Here is a 26668-nt window from a genome sequence, read left to right as displayed (position 1 = left end):
TTATGTGACCTAATAAAACATTTCTATGCTTGAGACTCCCAAAACTGCAAAAGAAGCTTAAAATAAGGTTTGCCTGATTTGTTTAAAATAAATGATTAAAATATTGCCACCAAGATTAAGCTTCACAAAATGTTTCTTTAAAAAGTGTACAGAAGATTTGCTATTAAAAGAGTGAGAAATTTTAAAAAAGTAAACAAGATGAATGGAAACAGAAGAGAATGCTACTAACAAATACTAAAGACACACCATGCAAAATTAGCAGATGTTTTTTGCAAGTTCTGAGATTAATTTGCAACTCAAAACCAAAAAGGGTATCACAGATCTCTCCCTCTTCAATGGTGTTCTCTGTAGAATACATCTAATGTGCACCTACTATCTTGTTCAAAATGACTCACCTTCGTTTTGCTCAAATTCATCTAAAACCTTATCGAGGTTATATGCCTCTGCTTGGAAATAGTTCTCCATTTGTCAGGGAAAGACCACCAGATTCTTGTCTGAACCTGCCAGAGAACAAATTACAATCAGATACTTAAGCTTCAGTCAGTAGTGTTCCACTACATATTGCCCTGATTTAAGGGGAAAAGAAGTCCTTTGTAAATCAAATTTTACATACATTACATGCATAAATGAAAAGTATTTTCCAGGAATAAAAATTATTTGTGTGCTTAACTTGCTTAATTCAGATTAACAACCTCCCCAAACTTGCTTTGGATTTTATTACCTCCAGTCTCCCACATTAATGTGTCTAACCATCAGGCTCACCATAATGGTAAGAGCAAAACTGCTCCAACACCAGTCAGAACATAGCAGTCTAGAGAACCAGAAGGCCAGCTAACAATCTGAAGATCTGGCCTTCAGTTCCATGCTACCACCAATTAGCTCATATGGCTTTGAACAAGTAGTTTAAACTCTCTGCGCTTCTGATTTTTTAATGTATACTAGGCTAGCAGTATTCCGTGTCACTCCTCATTTCCCAGAGATGCTTCAAAGATTCATACTTGTAGAAGTTGTTAAAGGACTTAATGGATGTTACTTGAATCATGCTAGCTCTAAAATGCCTGCTTTAATAATCCCTGTTTCCCTGAAAGGCAGTCACTGGAAATCTAGCAAAATGCACAGAAGTAAATAGTCTCATCAAAAGACAATACTCTCAGGCTAGAAAGGAAAATGACAAGGGAGAAATGGAAGAAAAAAAAACAAACCACAATAAACCAAGCTTAAGTCATTAAATAACTTTCTACAACTTCACATAATAAGTAATTTTTCACCCTAACAGTAGGAATATGGTTGTCTTGGTACCAAAGTCTTGTAGCAACAAGACGCCTTGATTCATTTTTTAAAAACATTCACTACCAGCAAAGACTTTTTCACTGAGAAATGTGTGCCATAACCTATATACCATAAAGAGAGACCTTGATTTGATCTGTTCTCTGAACATCATCCAGAACAGCCTTATTCTCTTCAGAGTTGGCTTTCAATGTTGTGAAATAAGGAAATGGAGGAGGAGAGGGTGAGAACCTTGTTTTGCAGTAAGAAACAGTGTTAGACCTGACAGCTAGACTCCAGCTCAATTAAAAACCTGCTCTTTTACGCTAGAGATACAACAGACACAAGAAACACGTCAGAGGAAGTTTCCAATTTAAAACTATACTTTACTTTAACATTACTCCCATAGTATCTGGATTTGAGGAAAACATCAACCAGTTTTATTTCAATTACTACAACATTAAATACTGTTTTGTATTTATTGTGGGCAACAGCTACGATTAGGTTATTGGTACAAAAAGATCATGCATTAAAATACCACAAAACGCAGAGTTCAAGTTTTTAAGGTTGACCTCAAATTCGACACACGATGTTTTTAAAAGATGATCATGTTACAACATAAATACATTGCTATTTAATATAATCAGATTAAATCATGTTTTAAAGATGTATACAAAAGCCAATTTTAAAGAAAGTTAGTGTAATGGCAACTTAGAAATTGCAATAAGCATCACCCAAAAAAGACCATTTTGCAAAGAAATTCAGAGATAAACTAGACTTGTCACCTTACAAACTCCCAGATTTGTCCTCTGTTCTGGGATTTCAGATTAACTCCTTCTGCAAGGAAAATAGATGATTGGCCATATCATTTACTATACAAAGATGCAAAGATTATAACATAAGCAATGGAAAAGCTGGCCACCTTGATCAAAGGTTGCATTTCAGAAGTCTAAAAAAGCTCAACACTTTACATTCTCTACCAAAAGCCAGGTTCTGATCTCTAACTGTGACAGGGTGTACTCTTTTGATCCCTTAGATACCTACTGTAAGGTCCTCCTGAGTTATCCAGTCTGCCTACCAAGTCATTGTGTTAAAAATCTTTAATACCATTTTAACTGAAACAATTACATTTACTACACACATTTCAATTAAACCAAAATAATTTTAAAAGCAGATGCTTCTCCTTAGACATAAAAATACTAAATTCATTCAAACTACATCCAACTGCAAGAGTTTGGAGGTTCTCTTGCACTTTTATCTCCACCTCATTTCAACTCCTTAATAGGAAGCATCTTTACCAGCTCGGTAAATATCAAATATTGAAAAACTACTTAGAATCTGTCCCAATGAATATTTCACTTGAATTTTTTTTTTCCATTCAGAGTTCTAAACATCAACCAAAATTAACTCACTATAGTAATACTGTTTTGTACAAAATACCATACAATTTCACATCCATTTATAATGTATTTAATTTACATCATAATGATAACATTCCAGTCTAGCAAACAATTGATGAAGATGTGAATAATTTTTCCTAGGCAAAGTCCTACTACTAAGGTCAATGATACAAAGAGTATTTGTCAGTAAAGCACTGCAAGACTGGAAAGTGTCATACAAAATTTTTGTGTTCAAGAGTCAAACTGTTGTGCTGTCTGAAGCCACCACACTCAGATTTCCATGCACTTTCGTAGTCAAAAAGGGCAAGGCATTCACTAGGACATAAACACACACTCTGCAGTATGGGTGGCCCCAAAGAAATAGGCTACATGCATTGGTTTTTTTTGTTTTGCTTATTTTAGAGAAGATAACGATTACTGACAAGCAAGTTGATGGGGAAGGAATGCTATGCTGATTATATAGTTGCTGAAAACATGGTTTTAAGTAACTCTTTGGACGACTGCATTTTGATTCTGTATAACTTTCAAATGCTTAGAAAAATTCAGACCTGACCATTCATACAACTTCAAAACCCGACTGAAAGCCTGATAAAATTACTTCAGTACTAACTCAAATTTATGCATACTGGAGTAAGTAGAATATAAGCCTAAGAATATAACATTTCCTAAATTTAGTCCTATATTAGCTGTTTTTTCATTGTCATACAAATCAGGAACAAGATATGCCTAACCAAAGCAAGCAGTGTTAGAAGTTCATAATATAATAATTTTTATTTATTTCAGTCAGGGTTTGGCTTTTAAATTTTATATTAAGTGTGATTTTATAACATTAGAAAAATACAAATATTCAGACTTAAGAGACCGCATTTTTAACAATAACAAGGGCTTATAAAGAAGACTTAGAATTTTGTTCCTATCCCCTTACAATATTAATGGGGTTAATACTTCAAAGCATCTCTGTGAAATTATTATTTTATTAACATCCATATTATCTAATATTAAATATCTAATATTTGTGAGTTTATATTTGCTCCAATAGGACAGAGGGATTTTTTCTATATTTTTAAAACTTCTAAGTAGAGAGAACTACGTGTAAACAAATACATGTAACCATATGAATTCTGAAGCTCAAATACTGGTGCACAAACATGCAATGTGCCAAAATCCAGACTGATGGATGCTCATAGTCCAAACTGAAGAGAGGAAAGACCTTTTACATTATTACTGTTATTTCACTTACTGATGTACCAGGATACATGGAGAATCTTTTATATTTAAACTCATAATCACTAAGCTGACAGCCACTCTAAATGAGATCTCATTGTCTACGCGTGCAGGTATTTCTCAGAAAAGGTCAGCTGCAAATCTTCAGGTCTACTGTCTAAAATTGTTGTTATTATTATTATTATTAAGAACACAACAAGCCTCCCCAAGCTTTCCCAGAAGTTTCTGTCCAAGGGCAAAACACACTGCCAAACCCACAAAAGTCCTTACTGCCCTTTTCCTGACAGAAAAGGAGGACGAGTACTCATGTTCCTGACAGATACCCGCAATGCTTCTTGACCAATACATTGTCAGCAACTCATGTTTTTGCCAGTTTGAGATCTAATACTTCAACTCTGCATAGCCAGCAACCCAAGATCAAAACAGAAAACGCAAAATGCTCTAACACAGCATGCTATAATAATCAGGTAGAATTTAATTTTATTTTGAATATTTTTATGAAATATCCAACATAAATAAAAAGAAACATATTCCTTTACAGGTCTTTGGAAACTTTGATTGTAACTCACAGGTACCACTATAAAAGTTTGGAACAGTTTTAGAATTACTCTAGTCCCAAACTTCCTCCTAGTATAAAGGTTAAAATGACATTTTTAAAGGATCCTTGATAGCTTTGAAACTCTTTAGCGTTCCTCGACTATTCCAAGCCATGGCATGGAGAGAAGCTGACAAGCAAACACACAACTTAAACTCTGGAAAAGTGAGAATAAAAACATAAGCAAATCAGGAAGAAATTTCAATGGCAATTTTAGCTGTATGCTGCCCAAAAGGAGACACTTCCTAAATTAGTATATACTGAGATGAACAATATGAAGAAGAGGATATTGTGCCAGTGCAAGGAAAAGGAGATCTAAATCACCAACCCAGTGAAAAGCATAAGATGTTTTTTTCAAAAATACAGTCCTCCATGCAATGATTTGGCAGAAAAGACTAATTCTAGGGGAAAAAAAAAAATTAAAGTTTTTGGTTTTTTTTTTTAATTCTGTATCCAAAAAAAAAAAAAAAAAAAAAAAAAAAAAAATACAATGGCTACCATCCACTGGTACAGTAAACCCAGAACCCAAGATCACTTGTTACCCATTGCAGAGTTATCTCATGTCTTCCATGGCAAAAAGCTAATGAAAACATGCAGCCTGTCAATCAGATTATTTTCAAGCTCCTGTTGGATCACAGATCATGCGCAATTCAAAAACTCTGTGTTTTACTTATCAATTTCTTCATACAACAGCATGGACTTATCATCATCTTCATCTCTAAAACTTAAGAATTTATGTTTTATTCTACCCTCCCCCCTAATGTCTAAATACAAAGGTGCATTGTACCAGAATGTCTGTGCCTTATGTATCCAGAATTACTATCCTAGTCATCATAGCATTTAGACATAAGACAAACTTTAATTGATTAGTGGGGAGGGAAGGAGACAAAAATAAAGGACAGAAAAGTCTTCCTTAAAATTAGATGGTATTCTGAACAGGCTTAACCTTGGAGATTGCATCTCAAGACAGCTCAGATATCCCACATGCCAGCTTCTTCTTGGGAAATGAACTATACAAAGAGATAGGCCTTTTGTTATACCTGCAAAGTGGCAAGACTCGTATTTGTTTTGGTCTCTATGACAGGAATTATGTAACCCATGATCTTCTGCACTGCACATCCTAAATTACCCTCAAGATTTTTTCACCACTGGAGCTGACAGTCTAAAGTCTTTCAAATTTTCTTGACTCTAACAGTGGATGACCAGCACACAATCACATTAAAACACTATCATCAAAAATGCACCAAAAGGAAATAATACCAACATACAACTATTAGCCTCATAGCAAAGGCCTAAAAATCAGAGAGTATGTAAAGAACCAGAATAAGATCTCATGTCCTGATAAAAAGTCCTGATAAAAGGACTTTTTATCATGCTGTCCTGTGTAGACTACCCTTTCAATATGAAACTGTGAACATACACATTTCAGTAAACTCTTACTAAACAAAATAGTAAAGTAGTTTCTTATAGTCCTCATAAAAAAATATATATGAAAGACTCCTAAGATGAAAGTCACAAGGGGCATGATCAAACTGAAACCAAACATTGCTCATTCAGCCTGATAAAAATCAGACATCCAGAAAATGTCATTTTCCCATAGCATGACAACATGGAATTACATATCACCTGGACAGATGAATTTATTAGATCTAGTGCTCCTAAGGACTTCCTTCAACCCCAAGAAACAATGGTCAAGTCCACATATTGTTCCAGCTCCCTTTAGTGATCTTTGTATTATTTGCCCCTGGGAGGAAGAAGTCAAGCACCTTAGCTGTAATGAACAGTTTGTTCAGTGAGTTCAGCAATAGCTGTATTTTTAACTGATGAGATCTGCCTACAGCACAGACTGAGGAAGACTTTGCCCACTTCCCACTGTTCCCCAAACAAAATAAGACACATCTTTGCTCTAAAACAAGGCAATTACTCTCAATAAAAACCAAAACAACAAAATGCTAAAAATACTCCATCATATTCTATATAAGATATATATCCATATAGAGAGGTGTATGTATATAAATATATACCCATAAGCATACATAAAAATACATGCATTTCAAGTACATATCCCTGAGCCATTATATTCTAGAGCAGAACTTGCCTCTTACCTTTTTCTCTTATACATATGTTAAGAAACGAATGACCCTGTGCCTACTCATGATGACTGCAGCACAACCAGCCAGTTCTGCTGAATCAGTGTGTTCTACTTGATCCTAGAAAGAAAATATAAACACGTATTTTATGATTGGTAATTCTGCCACAAACCATGTTTTTTCAACACATGACTGCAGCTAGCACGGGCACATTTGGCAAATGCTGCAAGCCTTCAAATGATTTGGATTCACTTACAGCTTTAAATTCAGGGATCTATGCACTATGCCACTATAGCACTCCAATATTCTGGTGAAAAAAATTGCTAATAAAAACCACATTGCTACCTACCTACTATTATTCTTCATTTAACTGTAAACCCACAGAATGAGGCAGCAACTCCAACTGTCCTTGTATTCCTGATGACCTTGACTGTAACAATTTATAAAACTAGCCTCTGAAGTTAATTATACTACACTCCAATAGGCCTTCCAAAAATAAAGAGCTAGTAGCTTTGATACTCAACAAAAATTCACAGCCTTCTGAATTCTGTAAACTGTATTCATCAGCTTCCCACTGATTCTGTTACAGCTAAACAACTGGTTTTGTCTTCAAATTATTCCCCCTACAGTCTTAGGTTCCCTTCGTTTCCTAAAGGCTGCTTCTCTCAAAAACCACAATGGCATCAACCTTCAATAGCAGGGAGAACCCAAGCAAATAAAAAAGGCTTCAGAAGAAACTGCCTTGTTCTCCTAACTACAGCATTTCTAGAGATCAGGTGCTCATTTTCACAGGCTGCATCCTAACAGTCAACATAGCTCAAAAATCCAACACAGCCATGAGCAAAGAAAAAAGAGACTGGTTTATGATGAACAGTGCAAAAAGAACAAGGAGCGAGCTAAGTTAAATTCATGTTTTAAGGTTTTCTGGTTCTGGTATTTGACCTGTTAGGTAGTTGAAATATTTATTAGTGCTCTGACGAAGCAGCAGCATATGTTAGAAAAAAAAATCTTGAAACTCCAGCAAAATGAACACAGCTTAAAAAAAAAAATAAATCAGTTCTCCATGAGTGAAAGTGATATTCAGTGTTATACTACAATTTTCCCAGGGTTGTTTATTATTCTTTTCAGAAATAAGCTACAGTAATAATTCCAGGAAACTAATGAACTGAACAGTAGCATTCTTAGTAGTACTGTTTCCAAACTCAGAATAAAATCCCACAGCTTTGTATGCCAACAGAACCAGTCCTGTAGGCAAGTAAAATTTCTGATGCCATCTATATTTCTAAGTCTATAAGCTAAGATGGATTTTGGATATTTGGCAAATAGTAGAAATTACTGTATTACAAGGTTCTTCAGATAGGCTTTATACGCATGCATAAATGGAGGTGAGGGAAAAATTAATTCCACTGAAAGCCTTCAGAATTATGAGCTCTTTCAAAGGGATGTGAAGTACATGTGGCAGTGGGGCAAGGTTATCTGTACCACTACCATGTCCCCTCCCGGTCTGTAGGTGGAAGAAAATGGTTCTGTTTCCACGACCCCTTTGAAAAGATAGATCAATTAATGACAATTCTGTTTGTGATTTATGACAAGGCCTGTCAACTGCATCATGAACATCAAACACATTTCACATGAACAAGTTGGTCATACATTAACCACAAACTTCAATCTTTACCAATCAGAAATGGATCAGACCTAGCAACCTATAGCTGAAACGTGCTGTGCTGTTACCAGTGCTCTAAGCCAACAAGGCTTCTAGGCAAGTGATATTCAGGGCAACAGTACAGCTTTATTATTCATTGTTTTTATTCTGATCCACTTTCCTTGTTCCATTCTTCCCAGGTAATAACTTTTTTGTCCGTAACCATTCAACGCAGAAGAACACAGATCCAATCAATCGCTACCAGTCTCCAAAGAAAGTTTTGAAGAGATATTACCTGGAGGTCCTAGAGCTTTTTGTTTACAATTCAACATTTACTCTCGGCAGCCATTTCCCCTTACAAAGATCAATGCAAAAATCAAAGCATGCTTACAGATATGAATGTAATATATTTAAACAAAAAGCAATTTTTAAAAAGTAAATTACAAGGTTGGATTTCCTGAAAAAATGAACAAGTTGACAAAAGAGCCAAATTCATTTTCCAGTAAGAATTTAATGTAAAAGAACTATATTAAAATAAAAATCAAGGACAAAAAGAATAACTACAAAGGAGAGACAAGAATATTCACAACAATGTATAACCTAGTGATTATTAGGTTTTTCACAAATCATACACACTGGTAAAAAAGGGCTCCATCACACTTGAAAAAAATACATACACTTCCACCTAAAAATTATGTGCCTACTGAGACCTAAGATCATTATAAATGAAGGAGGCCCAATGTCTCTGCTGTTCCAGTTTGCTTACTCTGAGCATTTCACCGTTTCTTATCTCTTCTGCTGATGGTTGGCTGAACTCTTCTGTCTCCTGCCCTACAGTGGTATCACTCAGGTGCTACTTTGGTTATACCCTACATGTATGATTTCCCTCAGGAGCTCCAAGAGGGCGACTGCCAATTACTGCAAAAGCAAAACAGAAATTGAAGAGAAATTTGACAAGCAGAGATGTGCCCAGAATAAAGAGAGGATGAAGAATAGAAGAAAAGAGCTCTAAAAATATAAAATTAGAAATATCTTCCACAAAAAAGAATGTAAAAAATGTTTACAACATCAAATGGAAGTAATCTGAACCAGCACAAATTGGAATAGCTTATAATACATGGGAAGAGACTGAAAAAGAAGCAATTTTGATACTATGTTAAAAAAATGCGGAAAAAGCTCAAAGCATGAAGAGATGCTAAAAAATGCTTCCATCTACTGGCAAGGATCCAGCTCTTAACTACACTACAGATCCTCTATAATGTACTACCAGTGAGAAGATGTCTTTGAGTAGGCAGGAATACATTTGCAGCCATTTTAAGGCACTTCATTATTGCTAGATTAGTTGAACTAGGCATTATCTTAAATGCAAACCCAGATTTCAATGCTGGTATCTTAACTTCCTAGATTGTCTACACTCTGGAACTATCAGATGGGAGATTCAGAGAGACTAGACAGGGGATGTATTCAGGTCTCAACTTTGCAAGAATGAAAACTACAACAAGAAATTAGCAGGGGTTTACATTAATAGGAAAACAGCATACTTAAGCAAGAGGGGAAACAGGTAGAAAGTTTCAGGACACACGTCAGTTATACAAAATGAAATATTTTATCTGATCAGTTAATCTGGAAGCTAAATCTTCACAAGTGGAAAAGATGGCATTTCTTCATTCAAGTGATGAAACGCTTGGAATAATGGTACTTTACCATGCACCCAACAATTTTGTCACTTCATAATGGTTCCTTCTTGACCTCTCCCAAATGAAGCAGCAACTTACAGTCAAGTTTCACATGAATGTGTGTTTGTATTATTTTTTAAGAATTAATGTAAGTAGAAAGACTACATACTACGCAGGAACACTCCTCCCACAAAGGCAGTCCTCCAAACCTGTCTCAGGATACGCTGTCACAACGGCACCCACAATCTACATGGACAGTGTATGTCCATACTAACTGAATGAAAGCAAGCTTCATTCTCCATTGCTGTTATCTTTCCTGAACACAACATTGACTCTCAAACATTTATTAATTCTGTACAAAGACAAAGTACAGGGCTCCTTCTACCTAGTGTGTGCCAAATAAAAGGAAGGGTGGGTGTTATAAAATGTTTGTGACACAGCAGTAGCAATATCTGTCACACACATGAAGATGCCTGCAATGGCAAGGACTTCAGATTAGCCCCCAAATTAAACATTTCAACACGAATTGTTCTATTAATAAATTATACCAGCAGCCATGCAATGCAAGCTGAAAAAAAAAAAAAAGAAAATAATTGTTTTTAAAAATCTTTTTTATGAAAGGAGACTCAGCAAATAACAACAGAATTTTTCAAAAATAACCTAAGAAACAGTTCAGGATTAGAAAATCCCATTAAAATTCACCATAAATCCATTTAATAAGAAATGCTATAAACAGCAGCGAGAGATGAAATGTAACAAATATAAACAAGACACAGTTGCTGCTAATCCTTTTCCTGCACCAAAAGCTCAAGATGACCAAATACCCTTTGGTTTTATTTCCCATAATTCACTGATGTTCCTACTACCCAATGTAAATTAACCAAAGAGTAGACTGGGGCATGGCAGGCTATTTCTGTGCAATACAACACTTCGTACCACCTCACTACCCATGAATGCTGACAAAAGATAAACTATTTCAATGTTGCAATGGTTTGTCTTTTTTTTTCCAATCAACTGAACAAATAGAGATGGACAACACCTAAAGCAGAATACAGTCTCCCTAATTACTTCACTAATATTTGCATCTTTTCCCTTGACTTTTCCCCATGCCATTTTAAAGCTATTATTTTCACTTTTGTCTCCAGCCAAGTTTCCATAAGGAGACATTCACACATGCCAGAGCAGTAGTAAGGCAGTCAAAAGAGCAGCAACTTCAAAGAAGCGTCATACAACGTATCACAGTAAAAAGTAACAGGGAAACAAGAAAAATTCCAGCAGCGTTATCAACCTTTGTCCTCCAGTAAATAAGAGAAAGCAGCCCAACTGAAAAGGACACCTGCTTTATAACAGTTTACAGTAGAAAATAAATTCCATTTCCTACCCTTTTTACTGTTTCAAGGAGAAAGAAATTGATTTATTTTCTTGACACAAAAAACAGCCTTGCCAAAAAGCCCGTACTTCCTCGGCACGCTGCAGAGGCAGGGCCCTCAGCACCTGGAGGCAGGAACCACACGTCCTCCTTACATAACTACTTTTCACTGCCTTGAAACGTATCCATCCCTGGCTCTTTGGAAGAACAAATAGATAGGTTTACACTGCAGTACTGCCCTTCCATGCAAGTTTTTCCAGAGGAATACAGATGGAAAAAAAGAGAAAATCCTTTCCTGAGCTTACTCATATGCTCATAGAGCTCACTTCAAAATCTACTGTTTTATAAATCTAATATTTTATAACACTTTGTTTCATACAACTCCCGAGTTTAAAATATTGTAAACCACAAAAAAAATTAATGCACAGTGTATTAAGCATAAATTTAATATGCAATCATGTTTCTTAATTTGTGCATGGATTCCATGTAATGTCATCAATGCAACAATGTGCTTTTTAAAAAAAAAATCACTACATTTAACATACTGAACTGCAGCTGTTATTTAACTTTCTTCAAATACAAACTAAAGTAAAACAGAATAAATAGGTTTACGAGATGACTTTTTATGTTTCTGTATTTGAGAAACAAGGGTTTGACTATTAGAAGTTAATATTTACTGGATTTGAAGAATAAAATTATTTGAAGTCACACATCATGTATCTCTGAGTGGATTAACCCTGTATTCTAACACTTTATGAGTTTTTCTTCTTTCTAATGTAGGGTAGAAAGAAGAATGAATCCCAAATATACTGATCATTGTTTCAATGTTTCTTAGATTTGGGCAACAAGGGAAAAACTGACTAAGGTCCCCTAGAATCACTAATTAAATGCCTGCAACGGCCAAGGAACTGTCCTTTTTATAAAACCCACGAGGGACTGATATTTGCAGGTGCCGTGAGCAAAATCTGTATCTGACAATAAAAGCAAGAATTGCCACGCAACCAGAATGGGACAGATGAAAAGGACAACGGGCAAAGAGGGAAACCGCTTCGCTACCATTTACTAGCCCATCAATTCTGAGTTGTACCCACTGGGGAGAGAAGCTGCTAGAAGCGACACAATTTATGCACTCAGCTGCTCTTTAGAGAAAGGACAATCTGTACAGAAAAGAAGTCTGAAAGTCTATAGTCAGTTTCTTCTGAAGAGCAGTCAATCAGCTACTAAAGCTACCTATATCAACACACTTGGATACAACCTCTTTCCAACACTGCTGTGGTCATTTTTACTCATTTGATAGCTATGTAACATTAACAGTGTTCTAAAATCTTACACACACACACGGTTTTAAGAAATACCATTATTATAGACAGCAAACAGTTACTATTTCTCAAATCCTATGTTACGTAGAGCTGGATTACTGTGCATCCCTGAAAATAAATTCAGAGATCTATAAATTTTTATCTCATACTCCCTTCAACCTGAAATTACCTCAAAGGAAGTAACTTTTAATTCCCAGTTTTGTATTGACCTTTCTATTCATAACATACCAAGATTAAATTTATACACACACACACAATACTAACACACTATGAAACACTGTTGTCTTGTCAAATGTAGCAAAGTTCACTCCCATGTTTGTGATCATGACCTAACTACATTGCTGATGCTCACAGTGCATTACATCTCAAGTCATCTGTAACTAGTAACTCTCTCAATACAACTCAATACATCCACCGTAACAGTGTGTACTGAAACTGCTATTTCTGAGTATGATTCTTATTTATGCTGAGGTCCATTAACATGCTTTTAACAGTGCTGAAGGGACTAAGCACTAACCAACAGAAATGGTGAGTAACATGCATCCAGATTTGCTGTAAATCTTTTTTTTTCCCATTGTTCCAGTGGTGCAATATACCAATCAGGACATTTACTTAAAATTTATGTAAGACTCAAAAAGTTCTAGTTATAAAACTTAAGTGCCCATAATTCTGTATCACTGTTGGCAGTCACAGGAAATAAAGGCTTAACAGATTTTTTAAAAAAAAAAAATTGAAAGCATTCATTATTAATGAGTCAAAATACAGTTTTCAGAAATCTTACAGAGCTCTAGGAACACCAAATCCTCCTAAACTCAGATGCAACACTTCTCAGATAGTCCAAAACTGAGAAACCTCTGCCACTTCTTCTGTCCACTGATAGAGTAGTTGATTCTGCTCAACCACGAATCCCTACCTCTTTTCTTTACCTCTCCTTCTTAGACTGTAGTATACTCTTGTGTTTTGTTTTCTTCACCTGTTAGTCTTCTTTTCCCCTCTCAAACACATTCCTTCCTCATTCACTTCTTCCTGCATCCATTTTCTTTCTCCCTACTCATGCCTTCTTCCTTCTCTCACAAAAAAATTGAGAAACCCCATATGTTTCAACATAACTGTTCAGATCCACTGGTATAAACCAGTTGTAAATAACCTTATTAACCACATGATACTATTCCTCACTTCTAGGAATGGTGGGAAAAAAACCCAACAGCAATGGTCATGTGTCCACTTTGCAAACATAAATGAAAGTCTTTAGACAAAACAGCTATCAAAAAAGAAAAAAAAAAGTGGCCAAAATAACAGTCAAATCATAAGACATCATTGTAACTGTCAACCTCCCTTCTACCTATCCTCATAGTTATTTACTGTCGTCATGGCTCCTTCATGAATTCATTTAAACCCTCAGCCTTTTAGACTGTGAAATACAATTTTTGACACATACACACACTGGGTGTTCAACATCCAGGATCAGCACAGCTACCTGCTTCCCTCAAGCATCTATGTATTTGAAACCTCTAGTTAAGACAAGTTTCATTAACTACATAGGAGCCACTATTTATACATTTCTTCTAAGCAGAAGGTACAACTGCATCTACAAGCCATCTGTACAGAAATGAAGCTTAATGGAAAAAAAAAAAAAAAAGAGAGAGAGAAAATATAACCACAAAGGGCATTATAGGAAAAAAAAGAGGGAACAAAACCACTACATATACTTACGTACCTATTGCCCATGAGTCTCAAGAAACAATTTCTAATTCTCATCATAATAAAATCCACGTTCATTCTACAGGAGTACACAAAAAGAAAAAAAAAAAAAAATCTCTGTGCAAATTCCAGCAATAGGTTAAAATGCATTTTACAGGTGACTTGTTAACTAAAACTAAGGTAAATATAATATAGAGGCTATTATGTCAGTACACTAATACAATTACTTGAAAGCACATACCTACAGTATGTAGGTACACTGACGCTTAAAGTTAAGTAATGATTCTTTTCTTTTATAAATGTAACTTTAAAAGGACAAGAAAGAACTGTGAAATGCATGAATTACACTGGGGTTTTATTCAGACTTCATCATTTATACAAAAACACAGAAATGAAATTCCTACAATCAATGCAATGTGATGTTTCAGTTAAGAGGCTGTTTCAATATATATACTATTTAAAGCAATCTGTTAATAACATAACCTAAGAAGTGGGCTTTGCACATCTTTCAAGTTCACCAAACAAGAGATCATTAAAATACTCACTTTTAATTAACCAATATAGCACTCACAATGTAACTTTGTAACATGATGACAACCAATATGCTCTGCTAAACTATCAAACTGGCCAGCAAACAGAAACTGTAGCTATATACTAAAGTATAAACCCCAAAAAGAGTGTAGATCAGATACCCGTGCCTTTCTCTATGAAACGCAAGTCTCGGGAGCAAGCTATAGCATGTATTTCTACAGTATTACAGAAGAACATGCAATTTCAAAAAAACTGCTAGATAAATGAAAAAAAAGATTAATAGACAAAGAGGGAACTTCCCTCTTACGCAATCTCAATTCATATTAAAAGTTCATTTATCTGCATTACAGTGCAGATAGGGAATAAAAAATTACATTGACGTGATTGGTTTGCTGGGTATATTTTAACCATGTAACTCTTGTGTCTCCCCCACGCTACAAAGAAAACTCAGTATTCACAGTCTCAGTAACACAAATAAGAAGAGGACTTAGGTACTGGTAAGTGTTCACTATTGCTTTTCAATTGTTTTATCTTTAATCTGCTCTCCTACAGAAATGAAGATTATGGGATCATATTGTTCACTTACTATTCTTTATGCTCATCTTTCAAAAAAAAAAAAGTTCATTAAAATTAGTATCTGCACAGTAAAAACAAATCCAAATGACTGTCCTCCAAGGAAAAGCAAGCTGCTATATGTATTTTTGGCAGCAACCTGCTGGGCAATCAATACCCACACAGCTCTGGAAAAAACAGAATTATGGTGTTATGTGAGAAAGCTGGAGTTATTGCAGACGGTGAAGGAAGGGAAGAGATACTAAGGGGCAAAAAGGATTTAAATCTACAGAAAAACAAGCTTCTTTCATTCCATTGATGGTACAACAACATGCTTACCAATAAAGTATCTCAAAGGACTTGGGTACATATAACATCAGATTCAGTTTACACTATAAAACTCATTCAACACATCTTCTAATTCAAAACAAAACATAGTTCTCTACATCTCCAGCTCTTGTAAGAATTTCCCTGCTACTTACACAATCTTCCACAAATTCTGAAGAATTATGGGTGGAAAATAAGTCCTAGCCATCAGAAACAGATCTGGCTTTAGATTCCCACTGTTTCAGCTACAGCAATGGGAGCTCCTTTATCACTGGACCAGCCCACTGCACTGACTTAATCCAAGAACCACTAAGCTCTTTTGAGCATCAGCTTAATCAAGCCCAGTTCTCGGTCCTCAGTCTTGCATGACATCAGGCAACATGCTCCTTGGATCTGTGACGTCCTAAAAAGACAGGTAAACATTATCCCTATTCAACAGTTAGTGGAAGTGACACACACAGAGATCCAAGGTATATGCTCTTCTCTTTCATATCATGCTTATTTAAGAAATCATCAGCATCAGATATCTATCCCTCTTCTGTGATAGATTACTGAGGCCCACTTGCCTTTCCTTCTCTACAACACCTGCAGAAAAAGCAGACGTGCTACCTCTTCAGTCACTGCACTTCCCAATCTGGTGTAGAAACAAAATTAATTTGATTTTGTTTAAATTGATATGCAAAGCTCAGAGCTGCAGAACTTGAAGAGGGAATACAAATTTAATTCTGCCAAGCATCTTCAGCAGATGACAGGGGCAGGGATTGCCTAAGTCACCCCCACACAGATCACCAAAGTCTACCTCAGACATATTGGATGTGCAGCACAGCCAAGATCAGAATGTGGTCTGAGCACAACACAGACCAGAGGAATCTAGATCACCAGAAACCGGCCCCCATGTTTTACTCTAATGATACCATTCTTAAACCTTCCTCTTAAAATCCAACAATTCAAAAAAATGGGGGGGGGGGCGGCAGGGAAGATACAAAAATCAAAGCTGTTGCGGAAGAAAAAGAAACAGATGAGGGAACAGTTTCATTGTCCAGGTTAAAAGAAATGTAAGAAAAGACTTCCAGTAATCTGACTGGCCAACCAATCAAGCAATAAATTTTACGCATATTCACATGATTTGCCAATTCTTCTTGAATTTATAACAACTATATACACTATAAATTCACAGTTTCAAATGGCTTGGCCTTCATTTTAGTTATCCTAAATCAATCTTCAAGATCCCACTTGGAGTGCAAACAGGTAAGTCAACACGTACGCCGAGTTCAAAGCAGAGTTTTGACACTACAAAACAGAATCTGGAAACAGAGGAGCTCCTCTAGTAGTCAGTGTCATTCACAGATAAAGAAGCTATTATGCAATTTAGAAAGCTCTTTGATCTGCTTCTTATACTGAACATTACCAATGCCTTTTAAGTTCATCATTGTACTTTTTAGAAAAAGGTACCAGTGTATGTTCCTCCATTTATAATATTATATGAATTTTCTAATGTATTTCACCCATCTTACTTTCCAAAATAAAATTTTAAACTTGGAGTGAAATATAAATGTTGTACTCAGAGCACATGTATAAAGATTGAGTTCTATTATTTATAAAAAAAAGGCTTCAGTATATCATAGAAGTAAATAAAACCTTTCCTATTACAGTAATCTTTAAAATTATAAGCCTTACTTCTGGATTCTTGCACGTATTACTAGGGAAGCTATGGCACTTCTATAATTGATAGAGCACACATGAATCTCTGACACAAGTATGGCCTAATTTCAATTTATCACCTGATAGGAAATGACCTCTGGATTCTTTGTACACTGGGAAGAGGGAAGGACAGGTTCCTCCCAGCTACCACTTCACTAACAAAAAAAAGGCACTGAACTTAAGACATATACTAAATATTTTGCCTTTTCATGCAGGCCCACAACTGCTCTTTGGCAAAATTGAAGAAGTCAGTAAGTAAGACTCACAATGAAACATTACCAGTAAGTCTAGTCATAATTTGGTAGATAGCATTTCTTTTCTAACTCCTAACTGGACAAGGGATTTTCTCAACACAAGCAAAGGCTCAAAACATTTCCAGCATCTCTGATCATGCCTAATTCCTCTGTTGATAATGAAGAATAGCTAAAATAGTTACCAAACTGAAATCTACAACACAGAAGTATTTTCATAGCAGAAAAAAACAGTTCCAGCTTTGTCTACATAAGGCTTTAGTGCTTTTTTCTTACTACTGTGAATGTCATTCAGCTCAAGCCAGGCCAAAAAACAGGAAGACACTATCAAAGACACATTACTGCATTATTTTATATACAAAGCCATACCCTAAACCAGGGTTCAGCATCACTATCTGAAGTATCAGTTGATGCCTCAAGCTTCCACTAGAATGCTTTCCACCTTTGTTACTATGTTGGAACGAAACCAGTAACAGAAAACCAACAAAACAATTTTAGGAAAAATTATTAACTAGCAATACCATTTCCAATTGTAAAGTCCTACTCAACTTCATTATGCAATCAATCTCTTAAATTCATCAAGCTTCCTGCTGATATTAAAAGGAGGGGGAAAAAGTACAGAAAACAGAAGCAAAATACATACTAGTAGCATGCAATACAATTCTTGATAGAAAAACCTAGACAATCCTAGCAGAGCATGCCAGAATGCTTCTGGACCTTCAGTGTATTCCCTTAAACAACTGATACTATGGTGACCCCACTGACACGTAAGATAGATTTGTAGCTTCAGTTGCCATCAAAATATCAGACGTATAAGCAGTATTAACACATATAGCAAACAAGACAAAGATATTTTTATATTCTATGTACAACATAGAGACAGAATATAGAGGGTACAGCCATTAGCATTATCTGCAAATAATTCAGTATGAAGGTTAGTAATTGCTACTTAAGAACATAGAGAAAAATGAAAAACCAATGCAGGTGGAAATCCAACGCTGAAGTCCATGTTTTCATTTGCCTAATGTACAGTGGACACTGGGGATAGAATATGTGAAAAGTGTAACATATGGACACCAAAACTTCAAAGCCTAACATATGCTCAGACTGCCACATATTGACATTTCCAAATTATCAAATTTTACATAGAAGAAAAACAACATTAAAGTTTCTTTAAGCTCTCTCCTCACTGGCCTTCATAACTAAGACAACTATTGCCTTAGTTTATACTTAGACTGAAGATATCACGCAAGCTATTCAGATAGCACTCTAGCTGAACACTTTCTAAAACACAGAAAATCTACAGATTGTGACCCCACACCTGTTTTTCAGTTTATCACTTTTTTTTTTTTTTTTGCCTTTTTTTTTACTGTAATAGAACTATGCCTGTGCAAAATTCAACTGACTGGATCTGCTTCTTTAAGTCAACTCCCACTTGAACAGATCTGGATGAAAGAATACAGACGGAACAATTTATCCAGTGTTGTCACCCATAAGTTCCTGGCCATGCACTGTTTGTCTTTAACCCATGTTTTTAAATTAATTAGATTTCTCCAGTAACAACCTTTAAAATAGTTTAAGTGACCCTTTATGGATTTCTTCTACCATTCACCTTCAGCCTATTTGATGCTGATGTACTAGTTGGAGGGCCATTATTTCTGAAAAATAAGTATCAATACTATACATTTCTACTCATCTCTTCTAGCAATATAACAGCAATATAATTACTGTTGTAATATTCCAGCAATAAACAATACTGGAAAGATTCAGTGAAAGAATACATATAAACTTGCCTTAAAGATATTTTTCCTATTCCACCCGTCTGCTATGGCAGTCTGAATAGCAGCATTCCTAAATATCCCAAACTCTGCATGTGTATGATGCAAAAGGGAGGAAACATCATAAAGCACATTCAAGAAACAAATACATGTCAAAGACAAAACCACCGAGTGCAGTATTCCATTAATTGCAATGAAAAGGTCCTGGGATCTGCAATGTCTTGTAATTTTCTCTAGAACCTAACATTTAAAGGAATGACGTGGTTTAATACCCTAGGTATGACACTCACACTCATTCCTTCCCACAAACACTAGCCAAGAATTACACTCATTAAGATTTAACAGGGCACCTTAAAATCTACAAATGTTCAATGTCTAAAAAGAATCTTAACAGATAAATTAAAAGAAATTGTGTTATGCTTTAGTTTCAATTAAGTGAAACCCAGCCAACTAAACAATAAGTAGGAAAGTACTTTATTTGTCTGTAAAAATAGAATCATTTGTATCTATTAAATAAACAAATAATTATTATTTATATATAAAATACATATTTGTATGTATTATGATAATGGTCATTTACTTTTATCACACTCATTTTTCAAAGTGTGCTATTCTTTTGATAACTAGCGTTATCTATATAGCTATATAAACTATATAGCGTGTTTTGCTCTAGTTGCTAGTCAAATAAATTTGTACAAATATGTATCCTGAATTCTAAATTAAGTAGAAACTACCATGTCAATGACGGATCCTTGATATATCTTTTAAAACTTCCCATCCATTTACATTAATTGATGCAATTTTCCCAGTGCTGCAAGATGTAGCCAACACTTAAAGCCAACACAGAAGTAAAAGCTGTTTCTATCAACTAAACCTCAATACTTTAACTTACTTTCAGCCATTTACTCTTGACTACATATTTCTTATCAATACAAAAAGCTTTGTAAACTTTTAGTACCCTTGTACAGACACATTTCTCAATGCTTCACAAAAACAACAGGAGGGAAAACTGAGCATGTTAGTTCACATTTCTGTTCATTTCAAAGTTCAAGTCTCATAAAGAATCACAAATAGAGCTCTAAAACAGGCCACCTTTCAATTTCTTTAGAGACTTCAATCTCAATCACATTAAAAAAAATAAACAGTAGCTTTTATAAAACTTTCAAAGTAGTCTATGAATATACTGGTATCTTCCAACAATGTTCTGGACAAGGTCGCCGATTCATCAGCACACAGACTAACCTTGCACTGAAACTATTATCCCTCATCTGATTTTCTGTCAGGAAACTCACTTTTATTTGGAAGATTCTCAGCTTAGTGCATCAAAAAGATTTTTCTGATCAACAAAACATGAATACACAACAACTTCTTCCCAGAATCTATTTCTTTTGGGTCAACTTTTACTCAAAAGCAAAACTTCACTCTAATCCTTTTGCAAAATAATTTCCAGGTAATTTTTTATAGACAGCCTGTAAACCCAAAAACTAGCAAGCTATTTTCTGCTAAAGTTGGCACAGCTAGTGGACAGGCAACAACAGACATTAAAAGCTTATCATTCTTTGGCCACAAGTTTTAATACTGCATCTTTGTTCAGTCTCTACCTTTGTTTCCTGAGAAAATCACAGTCAGACTTTATGCCAAACTAAAAAAAAACTGTATTTCGTCTCAGTCTTAGCCCCAGGCCTCAGATCCTGAAATGTGCGTTTGAAAGTATTTAATCCCTAGCCTAATAACTGACTCAAAGCTAACACACAAAAATAACACCCAATATCAGGACTCAGCAATGCAGTTTTAGGGTGTTTTTCTTCCTTTTTCACACACTAAAGAAGGCACCATAAAGCAATGGACAATTAGAGAATCAATCACAATGTGTCAGAACATGGTAACTTGTTAGCTGTAGATCAGGGCTTGAGTTAGAGAGAAGCTTGTTTGAGATTTTAGGCCCTTTTTCAGCTTCCATTTCGGATTCCCCAAACCTCTGAAGAGATTTTTAATTTTGTCTCTCTTGGGTCAAGGAGACTGTTCTCATTTTGTATCACATGCCATAACTTTATAAAAAGAAATGCACTACTGGGTTCAGGCAGTAACAAAGGATTTTGATGTTGTTTCAACCACTGAAGGTGTATCTAAAATCTGGATCCGTTCCACGCAATCAAAAATGATTTGCTAATAAAAGTTAATTACAATGTTTTAAAACATTGCCTAGTCAGTAAAATGCTGCCCAAAGAAAATAAAAGCTTTTATTCAAGTGGAGCATCTTTTTCATTATTATTTTACTTGTTTCTACAGGGCCCTTTCCAGTTTTGGATTCAGGCTAGACCAAAATATTGAGGGCAGTGTTATTCAGAAATTCTAATCCAATACAACCACACTTAACAAAAAGATTGCCGGCATTCAGTCAACTTCTAATATTTGAACTGAATGAATATATGCGTAAAAATTAAACCCTCCAAAAAACCTCTGTCACAAAATAATCAGGAATATCTTGTCTATAAATAAACAAGATAGCTAACACGAAAACATAAAGTCTATCAATTCCCATCTGCTACTTGTTTCTCAGTCTGGTTAACAAGATAAAAACAGTTCTTCAGCCACCCTCCATGATACGCACCTATTTAACCGTAACATTTATGAGCAAGTAAGTAACCCACCTCTGCAAAAAGTCTGACATGCCAAGAGTGCCAGTTATTCTTAGAGCGAGACATGACCACAGTTTCACGTAATTAGAGATGTTATAAAACGCATCCCGCCCGCTCGCCCCATCCCCCTCCACCACTACCACCATTGCAGGAGTGACTTGTTACACATCGCGATGAGCAAGTAACATTCCCTGCCCGGGGAAGGAGCGGAGATCAGGCCATAAAAAGGGCACGAGATGCAAACAGGGATCCTCCCCTCTCCGGGCCGGGAGCCGAGGCTGCCCGCTGCCTCCCGTGCGCACGGCGCGGCCCGGGGCCGCCGGCCGGCCCGGGGAACAGCCTCGCCTTGCCCCGCACCGGCACCGGCGGCACACGGGGGTCCCTGAAGGGGGGGGGGGGGGGGAGCCCCGATGGAGGGCGGCAAGAGCTCTTTCCCCTTCTCCAGGATCGCCGGCGCGGGGGGAAAGGTGGCCCGGCCGCGCCGGGCGAGGGGGTCAGCCAGTCCAGGCACCCGGGGACGGAGGGGAATGGCGGGGAAGGGGCTCGGAGCACCAGCCGCTGAGGGCTGAGGGGCGATCGCTGCCTTCCCCCCTCGGCGGCGAGGCGCCTCTCCCCTTGGCGGCGTGCGGGGCACAAGGGCGGCGGGCTGAGGGGGCACCCGGAGCCCCCAGGCCCTGGGCCGGGGCGGTGTCGGCGATACGGCGGCTCTGCTGAGGCGTCGGAGCCCTCCCCGCCCGCCCGCGGGGCCTCGCTCCGGGCGGCAGGGGCCTGGGGAGCGGGATACCCCGGCCTCCCGGGCCTGGGGGCGGAGGGCTGGGCGCCGCTCACTCACCTCGGGAGGCAGCAGGCGCCGCCGGGTCTGCATGGCGAGGGGGATCCCCCGGCGCCGCGCTCCGCCGCCGCCGCCGCCGCTCGCTGCCGGGCGGGCCCCGCAGACCCCGCGAGCGCTGGAGAGGCCGGCGCCCGCCCTCGCCGCCTGCCAGCCCGGCTCGCTCGCTGGCTCCGCGGCCAAGGCCGCCGCAGCTCCCGGCAGCCAGCGCCCCCTGGCCGGCCCCAGAGGCAGCGCACGGCACTGCGGCACCGCCGGGGAGGCAGTGCGGAGCCTGCCGCACCCCCGCCCCGCGGCGCGGGGGGCCGGGCAGGCCGAGCCGCCACCTCCGGCCCGGCCGCCTACCGGCCCGGGCGTCACGGGCGGAGAGCGGGAGGAGTCACCCGGCGCAGGGGGGACGCACCGCCGCGCCGCGGAGGGAGCCTGCCCGCTCCCCCTTCCCTGCTCCCGCGGGGTCCCGCCAAGCCCGCGGGCCACCACCGAGCCCCCGCGGCCCGGCAGCCAGGGCCTCCCGCCCACACCCCCCCCACATACACACACACACACAGGCGGAGGGCGGCACCGGGGGAGCGCCGCAAACCATCCGCAGGCAGCCCGGCGGAGGAGCTGCGTGAGGCGCAGCCGTGCCGCTGCCCACGCCGCGGGGAGGCACCCATCGCTAGCCGGGCACTGCGCGGCGCACTGGTGTGCCCTCGGCCGAGAGACGTGCCCCGCAGCCGGCTGCGACGGCACCTACACACTGGAGGCAGAAGAGATTGGCGGCTGGGAGCCATTCATATTTTATTTCGCCATTTCATATTGAGTTCCTTCAGAATCGGAGAGGAACGCCCTCTCCTGTGGGACACCCACAGCCGCCCGCGCACGCCCGCCCTGAGGGGTGCATGGGTGCGCAGACACGGAGCCATCCGCTTAAGGACACGTTAACTTCAGCAAAGCAGCGTTAGGGAAAAAAAAAACCCCACGCTCGTTCCTCACAGAAACGGTCTCAGAACTGCGATGGCAAACTGAACAGGTTACGCCAAACCGTAACTACGCGCCCGGAGTACCACCGATTCTCTCTCTAAGAGGAGGCGGCCGCGGCGGCGCCCATGCCGGGAGCGGGACACCCTTCCCCGCCTTGACTGCAGGCACTCGGGAACTCGAGGAAATGTCGCTTTCCCGCGTGTGACTTGCGGCTCCGAGGGGGCGGCCAGCCCCGGGCTGCCGTACCGGGCTCCAGCGCGCACAACCGCCCTCAGCTCAGCGGAGGGCAGCGCCCCTCACCAACGCCTCCCGCCCCGCCTGCGCCCTCAGCCTTCCCGCGCGAACGCTCCCCGCCTCAGGAAGGCCTCGCCTCAGCTCCCCGCCTCAGGAGCGGCTCCCCCCGCGCCGGGGGAAAGGGGGAGACCCGCCGTCCCCTCACCTTCGGACAGCGCTCTGCCCTCCTTCTCTCAGCCGCGGCGGAGCGCCATGTCACCCCTAAGAGGGAGGGAAAGGCGAGTGTGGTGGCTGCTGATGCAGTGGCACCGCCATTCCCGCCTCTCAGGTCCTCGCACTTGCGGGCTATCGCTTTCCAGCAGGTTACGCTTCTCCATTAACTTCCTCCGTACGGCAGTGAATACGGTGTAATGAGCCCCGGTGATAAAATCTAGGCCTTCTTGCTCCAAGAGCATCAGCCCATCCCACTTGAAATGAAAGGGAAGCACTTAATGTTTATTCATTGATTCTGGTAGAACTATGTGCTTTTCAAGCAAAAAATACAAGATACTCCCAATCAACTGAATCATCAATCCATGGGCAAAGAGCTGAGGGGATAAAAAAATGCTAATAAATCACAGCTGGTAGCAGCATGTTAATGGAGATGGAATTTATTTTCTCCCATAAAGCGTTCCCGGTTAACCCCAACTTGCTATCTCTTAGCAATTAGTGGTGTCATGCTCGTAAAGCACAGATGAGGAGTCCAGATCAGTCCAATACACAATTACTATCCTCCAAACAATTCTGGTGAAACACCTCAGACTGCTAAACACACAATATGCCTGACAAACAAAGAGGAAATAAATTAAAGGGTGAGCAACGTAACACTTTGTAGCCTCTGGCCAAATGCATGCAAGCGCATAGGCTTGCCATCTACCTGTGTGTCACAGAGGCATATCACTACCATAACTTTGTTCAACTTTAATCCCTCTGCATGCAGCCATTCATTGCAATGTTTTCTCACCAAATGCTGAAGAGTTTTTACCTGAAGGACATCATAATTGGCTGTTTTGCAAGAAGGCCATCTCATGAAAGCATGCAAAAAAGGAGTTAGGAGCGATGGGAAATATCTCTGTGAGTCAAGGTGACGGGACATGGTCTCACACCCCATCCCTTCTCGGTATCTATATGTATTTTGGATGCCACATGAGTTGTTCCCAATGAAGGTATATCTAGAGGAGCAGGAACTCAGCAAAACTCAGGTTGTTGCTCGGGGCAGTTGTGGTGCCGGGCACCTGAGCTTAAAGCAGGGAGATTGCCCATCCTGTGTTCTCAATGTGCTCCCTCTGCTAGTGTCCAAACAGGAAACATTTGGGAATGGATAGTGAGAAGCACTATATACAAACCAAATCAATAATTTTGGTCCCAAGCCGCAGCAGGGCTGTAAGGCATGGACCATGACCTTCTGCTTGGCACGTTCAGTGCAAGTGTCAGACTTACAAATTCACCGAAAAGTATCTTCAGCTCTTCCACGTACATCAGCCTCATGTCAGTGAGTCATGTTAGTACTCCACATGATAGCATGGACATTTGGTATTGAGTTTACCGCCTCTTTTCCCGTCTTTTACCATCTTCGCCCAGCTCTTTATGAGAAGCTACCAAGGAAGAGGCGTGAAGAAGAGCATATAGAAGAGGACACTCCAATTTGCACAAGGCAGGGAACCGGGAAGTGGGTGAGAAGACCACAGTTAGAAAGGTGAGGGGAAGCTATGATATGCTCTAGTTGAAGGGGGTAGCAGAGAGTTACAGGATCAATAAAGATGTGTGTCTGTAACAACGTATGTACATTGGGAGCTAGGATTTACAGGCAATTGATACAGGATTCAAAATGATGCAAGATTAATCGATGAGCAACAGAGTGAAGGACAAATTAGAGGATTTTTTACTACTTGGTGAAACTTGCAGAAACGTGGGGAAGAAGGAAGCTTAATAATGGCTTCAGTCTCTTGCTAGATGGAAATGGTAGAGCAGTTAACAATAATGTAGGAATACAATAATGTAGGAAAGGCAGAAGAGCTCAATAACTATTTCTGGTCTGCGTTTGGGGAAGAGCCAAATGATATACGAATATCATATGATGATGATGAAATACATTCCATTACAACAGGCACTGAGGAGGATGTTAAACAGAAGCTAATAAAGTTGGGCATCAGCAGGTCTAGGTAACTTGCATCCAAAAGTTTTAAAAGCACTGGCACAGAGTATCTTTAGACCATTAATGTTGATTTTCAATAAATCTTGGAACACTGTTAAAGTTCCAGAGGACTGGATGAAATATTGTACCAATATTTTAAAAGGGTAAACAAGGTGACCAGGGTAATTATGACCTGCCAGCCTGACAAGAATTCTGGGTAATATAATGGGACATTATCTACATTACTTGATTAAAAAAGAATTAAAGGATGGTAACACAGCAAATGCAAATTAATGTGGAAAATAAATCTTGCCAAAATAATTTGATTTCTTTAATGGCATTACAAGTTTAGTTGATCAAGGTAAGTAGGTCTGCAAAATACTTGTCTTGGTAACTTGGAGCATTTTA

The 26668-nt window shown here is 39.2% G+C and overlaps 1 protein-coding gene across 2 annotated transcripts in view; it reads right to left on the bottom strand.

The window, feature by feature from the left end:
* The window catches only part of ZFYVE9 (zinc finger FYVE-type containing 9), a 64059-nt gene extending 40849 nt beyond the window's left edge, over positions 1-23210 (bottom strand). Inside the window, exons 1-3 of one of the 2 annotated variants that reach the window (XM_030031912.2) lie at positions 22894-23210; positions 6591-6695; positions 396-500 (exon numbers count right to left, since the gene is read on the bottom strand). In XM_030031912.2, the coding sequence (XP_029887772.1) occupies positions 396-465 (70 nt within the window). In that variant the 5' untranslated portion in view covers positions 466-500; positions 6591-6695; positions 22894-23210. The remainder of the gene's footprint in view (positions 1-395; positions 501-6590; positions 6696-22893) is intronic. The other variant, XM_030031913.2, reaches the window with a different exon arrangement.
* Positions 23211-26668: the final 3458 nt, after the last annotated feature.

This window comes from Aquila chrysaetos, chromosome 12 (assembly GCF_900496995.4).
Source record: "Aquila chrysaetos chrysaetos chromosome 12, bAquChr1.4, whole genome shotgun sequence".
NCBI lineage: Eukaryota > Metazoa > Chordata > Aves > Accipitriformes > Accipitridae > Aquila > Aquila chrysaetos.
The sequence above is the reverse complement of the archived record's forward strand: the minus strand, read 5'-3'. Positions and strand labels throughout refer to the sequence as shown.